Here is a 10760-nt window from a genome sequence, read left to right as displayed (position 1 = left end):
CCTGCCCAGAAAATGAAGTGCTTTGTTCAAAGCCTAGAAGCGATCCACTTAGCTGTATGGAGAGATCATTAAGAGAGAAGTGTGATAAGGGAAGTAGTGTGATAAGGATTTTTTTTTACAGGCTGTGGGGAGCTGTGCTGTGCAGGGAGGCGGTGAGAGGAACAGGGCTGGCTGCTGACACTCTCAGACGTGATACTTAGACTGAGTGTCACGTAGACTCATGATGTAAGGTCCCCAGTTGCTCTCAACAGCCAGCTCCTGCCAAGCATGTGCATAGTGAGAAAAGGTGGAAAGAAGGTGGGACTTTCACTGCTCCAGCCACCTTCTCTCTCTAAGGAGGTCTCTGCATGGCTTTCTGTGTTTGAGGACAGCCCAGCTGTTCTAGGAGCAAAAAAAGCCCACCCTGTCTGGACCAGAGTCAAGTGTTAAATCAGGATTAAGTGTAACCGCACAATACAAGGCATATTAGGGATGTGGTTTGTTTCTTGCTGGTCCAGGAGATAAACAACTGCGTTGCTATTGCCTTGTCTGCAAAAAGCATTAGACCAGTGAAGGACAAACCTCAGTCATGCTCTTTGGTACAGCAAAGTATAAGAGGTCTGAGTTCATCCTGATTCGTCTGTAAGTCCTTTTTCAAACTCTGTGTGTGTAGAGAAATATTCCAGAAATTATTAGAGCAAGAATAAGGGAGACTCTAACTTTTCTTCTTTCAGCTTCATGAACAAATACTTGCAACTATTTCTTTGTCTCTGCTTTGCTATAGCTGTGTTTGAAATCTCCTATCTTTCTCCTCTCTTCCTGCAGGTCCTTCAGAAGCTTGGGAAAGCTGATGAAACAAAAGATGAGCAGTTTGAACAGTGCGTGCAGAATTTCAACAAACAGCTGGTAAGATAATTGGTGATACATAATTACACCCTGAGTTTCAGCATTAGCTTCCAGTCATCTGCTGCAATATGCAATTAAAACCCATTAAATTAAACGATGCCATAGGCCTATTGAAGTGACCCACAACTCATAGCTGTTCACTTATGAGAAATTACACTGTCTTCCAGTGTCCCTATCATGGAGTCAGTGAGAGTGTATGCTGAAAAATAATACTTGTTCTAGACCCAAGTTTAGGAAGAGAAATAGCTCGACCAGAACGCTTCCTTCAGTTAGCAGCTGCTTTGTAATGTAACTTTTCCTGCTGGGCTGGAAGCAGAGACATAAGACCAACATTGTGTCTCTGAAAGATGGATAGGATGGGAAATAGATTAGAAATAAAAAATAAAATAGAACAAGGCAGATTCAGTTTCCTAAGCACAGCGGAAAGCAGAAGAGACAAAGAAAGCAAATGGTGAAAAGGGAACATCCTTCCATGGCTAAGATCTAAATCTAACTTCTTCCTTCACCTTGCACAATCACTGTGTCAGGCCTGAGTCGTCATTCTTTCACGTGTAGACTTCATCCCTATATTTTAGCGCACAAAAAATATTTTAACAGTGTAGCAATTTTCACCCACCCTCCTACTTAAACAGCAGTGGGTTTATATCTTGAACTGGGTGTGGTTTTGGGGGGTGTGTGTGTGGAGGGGGGGTTGTGTGTGGTTGGGGTTTTTTTTGTTGTTTTGAGGGTTTTTTTGTCTGGAGCTTTCAGCCACCCAGAGGAGGGGAAAAGATCAGTTACCTCAGGGGACTTGCACTGCAGTGCTTGGTGTTAAGGAAAGTGTTGTTTCTGTTTCATGGCAGGAAATGCATGCCACACCAAAGCTCAGATGGTGCTGAAGAAATCTTTTAGCTCCTTTGTGCCCTGACTTATTTAGGATCTTTTTCTGGAGCTGTTAGCGGCAGCTGCATTGTGTCTGTTAGGACTCAGCAGATGTGCTTATGTGTCGCAAAACCAGATGAGAAGGGATTTGCCACAGCTGAATATAATGAAAATCTTTCAGTCTGACCTTGACTTATGTCTAACCGGAGCTGACTGCAGATTCCTAGAGACTAACGCTCATTCTCTTGGCAGCAATAGTAGCTGTTGCTCCAGAAGTTCATGCAGTGTCTCTATAGCATATCCACCAATGATATGCTCTTGTACGCAGAGGAATACAGTTTGGCTTCTTTCTGACAACATGACATTACCAGGTGTGACTTTTCCATATCATTTTTAAGTATCAGCAATCAGGAAATAGCCTTTTTAAAGGAGAAATACTGAAAAACTCAAATCCAAACTTCTTGATCTGGCTGTCTGGGATGGCTTTTCAATTTCCAAAGCCACGAGTTCTAGTGGTGCACCGAGAAGCCTGTTAAAGAAGCACTGCCTCTGTATCCCTTATAGCTGAATTTCTTTTCCCATCTTGCAGGGCAGACCATGAACTAAATTCTCCAAATAATTTATCAAAGGCACTGGAGGCTGCTCTGCATTTGCTGCTTGGGGTCTGTTGGTTTTGCTTTGGCCCTCAGTTTTCCTATTACTAAAATAAATGCAAACGATGCCTGTTTTACAAGGCAAACCATAAATGTGAGATAGCTGGATTGTTAGGATATCCAAGGCTGAGGAGTAGTTATGATGCCAAGCTGGGGAAAAAACTTCAACTATATGTGCATATATACACACTTGTTTTTGTTTCTATATGTATGATATGTATGTGTAGTACAGCTATGTGTGAGATTTCTGTGGCCTTTCCTTACAAGGTCTGCTCCAGTGGGAAATGTTAAGTCTGGAGGAAAGCTGATCTTTTGTTGCAGGCTTGTGACAGAACAACTCACCTGTGGAACTGGCTGGGGTGTGACCAGGCAGTGGCCTTGTTTGCTGTTTGATTAGAGGCTCCTCCGACTCCAATGACTGTGTTGGGCCACTGACAAATGTTCCCATGCGTGGGCTGTCGATGAATGGAGAGCAGGTCTAAAAATCACTTATTCATTTTCACCCAAGGCATCTTGTGGTTCTCTCAAACGGTGGTTGGGTGGACATAAGGGAAAGCGCTGCACTTCCCAGCTCTCTGTCCATTCAGGTTCATATAAGAGCACCACTCTGAGGTCTCTGAATGGTAGGAGCTTTTTAGCTCAGACAGATGGATTTGCTGCATGACAAATGAGCTGGACATAACCATGCTTCTGCAGGGCTACAGGGCTCGCCTGTGTCCCTTGAAGGCTTGACAAGCAACACAACTGGCCCCCATATTACTCCCTCATGACAGATTATCTTTGGAAATTAACCTCCCAAAAAGTTCATTTGAAGGCTGCCCCCTCCTTCCCTTTCCCAGTGTCACTTGTGTTCAGGCACCGGCACAAGGGTCTGTCCTGGAAATTCTCCTTGCAGACCTGGGAGCAAGAGGCCTGCTGCAAAGGTGCAACACAGCCCCTGCCTGAGGTGTGCCAGGTTTTGGCTTCTCTTCCCCTGCATTTGAAATACTTGCTGGAGAGACGGAGAGTGGGAGGCTGGTGGCAGCCCTTACACCTGGCACCACATTGCGCTTCCGCCTGGCAGAGCGGCTGGGTTTTGATACCCTTCATGAGCTGTCACTCATGTGGAAGTTCTGGTTTGGTTTACAGTGTTTCACACCAAATGCATGAGAGACAAGCTGCTGCTGGCACGGGCTGCATCCATCTCTGCCCATACCCCACGGTGTTCGGCAGAGCTTCAGCCTGCAGGGCAGGCAGCGTGGACTTAAATCTTTGCTCTTGCAGTGTAGGTTTGACCTAGTGACTGTAATGGTCCACAGTCAGAGAGAGACTTTCTGTCCAGGCAAGAATCCTTCACACCCAGCAGTTTCCATTTCAGCCCTAGGTAGCAAAACAAGTTTAACAGCTTGCCTGGTACCCGAGGACGGGTGAGGATAGGAGCTTCTTACCGGTTGTTCATGCTTTGTGTCTTAACAGCTCTGAAGTTTTGCTGAGTGGGGGCTTATCTGGAGCTGTTGTTTCAATGCTTCCCCCCTCTCCCCTCTTTATAATTTCAGTCTGCTCTTCCAGCTTTATATTAATCTAATCTGAACAGGACATTACCTGTCCCTCTCAGGTGCAGAACATCCCTGCTGATAATAAAAATCGTTCCCGTCAGAACTGCAAAACCAGGGAGGTTATGTAAAGAAGGGGTCACAGTCTAATGCTAGGATGAAAGAATTTCTTTTGAAGATTGGAGAGAAAAAAGGGTTTTAGGAAACCTGTCTACTACCAAGAAACAGGCCTACAGAAAATCACATACTTAACTAGTGCTCAGTGAAAGGTATTGTTAGTAACAACCTCCCAACAAAACAAGAAAGCACAAAAAGAAACAAAACCACTCTTGTGCTTTAACAGAGCTATCAGTAATAGGTGGTTCATTAGGTCTTTGGAGAGGGAGCTCTTCCAGCCTCCCAAGCAAGCACTTCTATTTTTAAATACGCATCTTCCTGTACATACTGTCCCTCATACTATACCTGGTTGTGTTATAGGCTCACAGGGTTGAATTACACTGTGATTGCAAATATAGCAAAATCTGCTCAAACAGGGTGACATTTGTGTGTTTGAGTAGAACAACTTATTGTGGTCACTTCTACATCAAGACACAGTGTCATTGTCCCTGTGCAAAGGTGTTAAGTCAGTTTTTTAGTGCAGGGGTGAGAAATGAATATGGGGTTCAGGATCAGCACTGAGCTTCAATTTTTGTCCTAGTTTTATTTTCCTTTTGTGGAATTTTGTTACTCTGTTACATTTATGTATATACACACACACTTTTCTTTCTTCTTTTTTTATGTTCTTGCAATATAAAAATTACTATGCTGTTTAGATTTTTGAACATACTTAGATTCAATCATACCTCTATAACTTCCCTCTGCACACCCTTAAACCCCTTAAGCTCTTCCAATAACTGGGAAGTGGATTAATTTTCCAGATTAACTCTCTTCCCTACTTTTTTACGTCTGAGTTTAGGAAGCATCTTTTAAACGTGCATTCAAGGGTGTTGAAAGCTTCTGTTCTATACAGTATTTGACAGTGTCTAACTGCGTTGCAAGAGGTGTTTATGCAGAATCGTGGCTGTACTTGACAGCTCGCTATAGCCTGCTTGCAGAAAGCAGGTGCTGCATGCACAGAGAGAAAGCAGTTGCTGAAGTTTCTTGGGAAGCATTAATGCTTAAAATAATAAAAAGAAACCCTTGTAGCAAGTGAGGGAGCTGCTTTACTGGTGGACAAGAAATAAAGCAATGGAAATGCCAAAGAGGGTCTTGGATGGGAACTCCAGGTGCCCAGGGGAGCTGGGGAAACGGGATTCATGGCAAAACTCTGAACATAGGCCTCTCTTTGAAAATCTTTCTGCCTGCGGATCTTACAGGCTGTAAAGTCTATTCACTCTCCCTGGCAGGCTTGGTACTTTTAAGAGGCTTAGGTAACCCCATAGTCATGGAGATCAGCTGTAACTCTGACTTTAAACATCAGCAAGGGGTGGCTAAGAAAGACCACTCCAATTGCAGGATGCAGCACTGTATATTGGCTGACTGCACATCATGGCGAGACAAGTGGTGTTGAGGATGCCTGGAGAACGCAGAAGGCTAGCTGTGCATTGCTGCAATTGCACACTCTAGTATTTGGGCCCTGACTTGCAGTTTTTTCAGGTGGTCTATCTAAAAATCTTGATTTCATGTTTAATTGTGGTGCCGGTGTACCTCTCAGAGGATCCTTTTGTTCTTGTGACTTTTGGACTGGCTATCAAGACTTGAAGAGTTCATGAGTCTGGGTTCTGTCATGTGCTGCTTTGGAAGGACTCAGGCAAGTATGGGCATAATTTTAGAGGTGGTTTCTGATTTTAGATGCTATAATTTTGAGAGTTACAGTTCTAGACATTGCAATGCCCAAGTGTGTGGTGGGCAAGTTCTGCAGAGGACCTTGCCTGCCGATTAGTTTCTGATAACCTCAACATTGTGTGTTCAAATTTAGTCAGTTTTAAAAATGATACAGCTGCAGGATGATAATGTATTTATCTGAGGGATTTTGCATTATAATTTCTTCTGTGCCATTTCATCTTGTGTTCTGACATCTGATCTTGCCAGTTCCAGTCTGTGATTTCTAGCATGGAGCAATTCTAGGGAGACAGCACTGCTTTCCTCTAAGCCTTTCTTGCTTCCTGCATCAGGCACAAGCAAACACATATTACAGTTTGATTGAACTGCTGCTTGTCAGCTTAGTCTCCCTGATGGTCCTCTGTGTGTGTGCTCTTTGATTACTCTGGCACCTCTTCCCTGGTGGTTTCTGATTGCACTGCTAGGAAGGTTTCATCTGCCTAGGTTTCCATATTCACCTTAAGCCAGCAAAAAGCTCTACATTTGTTTGCTCTGTGTTTTAAGAACTCCTAGGACTTTTGCAGCAGATGTGGTCATTACTCCTTTCCTCCTGTACTCTCTTTGGGTCAATTCCCAATGCTTCTCCAGGCTAGGAGTCTGACTTTCTTTTATAAAAGTGGCCAGCTCTTTCCCATCCCTCATTTCCTTTGTTGATGGCAGTAGGAAAAAAACAAATATGAACTCATCCAGAACTTTCGAGGCAAGGAAAACAAATTGGGCCATAGTGTTGGAAGCAGATGGATTTCTCTACAAAGCTATGCTAGCACTGCCACTTCAACAGCTGGGCAGATTTAGCCTCTGCTTAGAGAGCATAGCTGCACTGAGAGCACAAGGGATCACAGCATGAGCTCAGTTGAGGCAAGAGATGCCTGAGTGGTGAGGAGGGCTGATGGGAAACATCTGCTTTTGAAGCTAGTAGCTCTGAGGCAGCTGTCAGAGACGTCCTGTGAGCTCGCTGTCTCTGGAGTTGTCTTCAGCTGTCAAAATTCATTATGTTGGGGGCCCCCCCCAACGGGACACAAACTGAGAAAGAAGAGGAGGAATGGCAGCAGGTTGTGAGGAAGGTGTGAGGTGTAGTTGTTGCTTTCCTGCATTCTTGTTTTTACAGCGACTTTGGGGGATAGTGAGATCCCACAGTATAAAGGAAACCCTTTTGTAACAGATCTTTACTGCTCAAATTTTTTCTGTACTTCTTGCATACTCCAGAGGTTGTCTGCACAGGTGTCCTCAATGTTTGCTCCTTCCCTTGCTTTGACATGCTCCATGGTGGTGTTGGTCAACTTCTCAAGCCTTGCTCTTCCTTTTGTTTCTGTTTTGCTTAATGTCACTGTCTGAATTTGGGAGTATTTCCCTGTCTGCTTTGCACCCCTGTCAGTGACACATGGCAAGGTAGAGGGGAGGTGGGCCTGAGTATGCTTATCCTAGTGCAGGAGAGCAGTTGTATGGGGAGTGCATGTACGTGTGCATGTCTGAGCCAACACTTGCTGTAAAAATGTCCACAACCCTTTCTAACCCAGGCTCTTGTACTGCACTCAGCTGTGTCATCTGAAGGCTCAAACTAGTGAAACTCAGCTCAGCTTCTGGTTTTAATCCTTTGTTTCCTAGTGAGTGAGATCTGCTGCTGGCAGGCCAGCTCCACAGTGAAGCTAAAGAACAAGATGATTAACTGTATTTGCAAGTCCTGCTGCACAGGACAACTTAGACAGGATGTTTGGGCAGGTCAGAGGTCCCTTGTAGCCACTTTGCACTGGGGTTTTGGTTTGCAGCACGGCAGGAAAAAGCGGTGAGCTAAACTGTTGCCAAACTAGTACAAAATAAATCAATTGCATCTGTCTTCTATATCCTACAGACTCCCTTCAGTTACATTTGTTGCATAGACCCACTAGCCCTTGGCTTATAAACTAATTGTTGCCCTTAGGACCCTCTCTAGTTGCTTGTATGAAATCAAAACACTAAAGCTGGCTCTGCTGAGCAGAGCAAATCACAGCTTTACCCCCATCAAGTTACTCGGTACCTTGGTGGTATTGTTGGCCAAACATGCCTGCAGGTCACTGGCTGTGGGCTTACCAAGTCAGAGGGCTGTGTGGTCTCCCTGTTAACATTTATGTCTCATGTGGTCATAGGGCTGGTGTGTAGCCCATCTGCAAGACCGTTCTTCTTTATTTAGAAATGCTTGACTCATCCTTCTTACAGTCTCCTTATGTGAGAGAATAACTGGTGGTCTTCTCCTTACGTTCACAGTCCGAAGGCACGAGGCTGCAGAAGGACCTCCGAACTTACTTGGCTTCTGTAAAAGGTAAGGTCTGCATAAGCAGAAGATTGTTTCCCCTCTAGTGCTCACCTATACGGTGAGGTTTCTGCAGCCATCCCCTTCCTGGTGTTTCCTCAGGCGTGAATTGTAGGAAAGGTCAGCCTTGTCTGGGTGGGGGATCTTTCAGAATCCTTCAGGACCAGCTGGGATGGAATGGGTTGTGCTTTGATGCCAAACAGGTGGTGCTGTCTTAGCAGATAGACTCTTACATCTTTTGCTAGGGGTTTGTGATGAGCACAAAGGGTTTGATGCAACTGCATCCTTGGTTCCTTTCTCCCTCTGGTTACCTTCCATCTCTGTGTTATCAAGGGTCAGACATTCTATAAGGAAGAGCTTAGTATTTGTTATAACCCTCCTGTGTCCCCATTCCTCAGGATGAGGGTTAAACTGTGAGGAACACACTATTTCCTGCTTTCTGAAGCAGTTCCCTCTTCTTTCCTAGCCATGCACGAGGCCTCCAAGAAGCTGACAGAGTGTTTGCAGGAAGTTTATGAGCCGGATTGGCCTGGGAGAGATGACACAAATAAAATAGCAGAGGTAAGACTCTGTCCAGGATGTGGGGTCACCAGGCTTGGTCTGTCAGTGGAGATGAGCTTAGATTGGAGAGTCTGTGCCAAATTTCTTCGGGCATATGACTTTGCAGAAGAATTGGAGAGACAAACTCAGCATTGGGAAGAAGGGAAAGCTGAAGGGATGTGGCCTGTATTTTTGTCTGTGTAGGACACTGTCCCCAGATACTTGAATGCTACACAGAGCCATATGCTTATGCCCACAAGGAATTTGTTCCCCCAACAGTGGCTAAACAGGGACAGAGGATGCTGAGAGAGTCAGTAGGGTCAACTGCATGTATTGCTTACGCTCTGTGCAAGAGAAAGGGGTGGCTAAATCTATGGCCCAAGCATGGTCAGAGCAGCCATTGCATAGCTGCAACAACCTCCTGCTCACAGCAGTACCACCAGCTGCCGTATTTTGATTGCCACCTTATTTGGCTGAGCCATGTGTCATCCCAACCTGCTGTTCTTTTCATCCCTTGGTGAGGTGATGCTTGTTCAACTTGCCCGGGTGTTTTCTGTGGAGCTTAGGGCACAGCCTGTCACTTGACAGCTTGGATCCCCCTTGACGTGTGTGCGGTGGGTCCAGCTGGAGGCAGGTGCCCTCTGCTCTCTTGCTCAGCTGTTCTGCTGAGCAGCAGCTGTGGCAGTTCAGCTCTGTGGATCCATCTCCTATGAGGCTGCAGGACTGGGTGTATCTGCAGCTGTCTGTGGCATTGGAGCAGTGGGAAAGGAATAGAGAGGAGAGCAGGAGAGGGATTCTTCCCTTCCTCTGCTTTCCTCTGCAGAAAATCTCACCTGAAATAACATCTGCATCTTGCCCAGGAAATACTGGCTTCAAAGCAGATAAATCAAACAAAACCTGAACATTTCCAGGTCAATTCTGGCATTGACATGGAAATGTTAGGAAGTGCTGTTGCAGTAAATAATGGAGTTGTAATTCAACTGGATTGGCTTCATGTTCTCTGTTGGCCTTGTTTCGTCCTGAGCCACTGCGGTGCCTCCTGGGAGACTGTCCCTTCAGAGAATTTGAGCCAGGGAGGTCAAAGGGAGCATGAGTCCTGAGAACTAACTGTAGGTACTGTGAGGGTCTGCAGGAATATTTCCAGCTCTCTACCTTTAATGCCTTTGTTTATATTTCTCTCTTTCACAAAAAGACAGGCAGGAGAAAAGTGCTATTCCTGCCAAAAAAAAATAATTCCCACATAAAGTGGGCATTTTTCCTGAATATTTTAGCCAAAAACCTTTGTTCAAGTGGAAAAACAGGAGAGAGGGGCAATTTCCACCTAATCCAAGGTGTTGATGGGAGTTATTGTGCCTGAGATAAGATCAAGAATAAAGCATGCACAGGTTAGGGTGCAAGCCTTGGATGTGACCTCCATTGGGCTGTGGAGGCAGGTGGTGTGAAGGCTGAAGACTGCTAGAATAGCTTTCTGTTATTGTTCATTATCCTCCAGAAAGCTGGGTTGTAATGAAAAGCAGAAAATGGTGCCTAGTGGTGTCAGGTGTCTCATTTTTGTGGCTGCTGGGAGAAGGGGGTAAAGCCAGCCTGACCTTCATCTTTCCTTCCATTGCATGGACTTGAGCTAGCACTGTGGGGGAAAAGATAGGCCCTCAAAGGAAGATTCACAAAGGGCGCTGTGTCCTTGGAGAGGTCACCTGAATTAGCAGCATCAGGCTTTCTTCTCTGTTTCTGCATTTCTGGCATGACCTCTGTTTTCAACTAATTTCTCTACTTAGTTTTTCCAAAGAAATGACTATTTCTTAAGAGCTCTGGAGGACTGAAATTGTTGACTGTAGCACTCATGGAGAAAAACAGAAATGCAGAGCTCTGTGTTCTTAATAGTTGGCTCATTACATTTGTTTTTCAGAACAATGATCTCCTCTGGACGGATTTCCATCAGAAGCTGGTTGATCAGGCACTTCTGACCATGGATACGTACCTTGGCCAATTTCCAGATATTAAAGTAAGATTCTCTTTAAACCTTTTGATTTGGAGAGTCACAGCAGATGAAACCTCATCAGAATCAATTTCTTGCATCCCCATCTTCTTTAGGAGGATGTGTGTGCTGTGCTGCTGCAAGGTCTCCTTTTAAAGCAGCTAAGA

General features: G+C 45.0%; 1 protein-coding gene across 4 annotated transcripts in view; it reads left to right on the top strand.

Moving 5' to 3' along the window:
- The first annotated feature begins 406 nt into the window (after positions 1-406).
- Positions 407-10760, top strand: part of BIN1 (bridging integrator 1) — a 60514-nt gene continuing 50160 nt past the window's right edge. Inside the window, exons 1-4 of one of the 4 annotated variants that reach the window (XM_009323532.1) lie at positions 407-885; positions 8033-8087; positions 8545-8639; positions 10525-10620. In XM_009323532.1, the coding sequence (XP_009321807.1) occupies positions 718-885; positions 8033-8087; positions 8545-8639; positions 10525-10620 (414 nt within the window). In that variant the 5' untranslated portion in view covers positions 407-717. The remainder of the gene's footprint in view (positions 886-8032; positions 8088-8544; positions 8640-10524; positions 10621-10760) is intronic. The other 3 variants (XM_009323533.1, XM_009323534.1, XM_009323535.1) reach the window with 3 other exon arrangements.

This window comes from Pygoscelis adeliae, unplaced genomic scaffold, assembly GCF_000699105.1.
Source record: "Pygoscelis adeliae isolate BGI_AS28 unplaced genomic scaffold, ASM69910v1 Scaffold664, whole genome shotgun sequence".
In the NCBI taxonomy this organism is placed as follows: Eukaryota; Metazoa; Chordata; class Aves; order Sphenisciformes; family Spheniscidae; genus Pygoscelis; species Pygoscelis adeliae.
The sequence above is the reverse complement of the archived record's forward strand: the minus strand, read 5'-3'. Positions and strand labels throughout refer to the sequence as shown.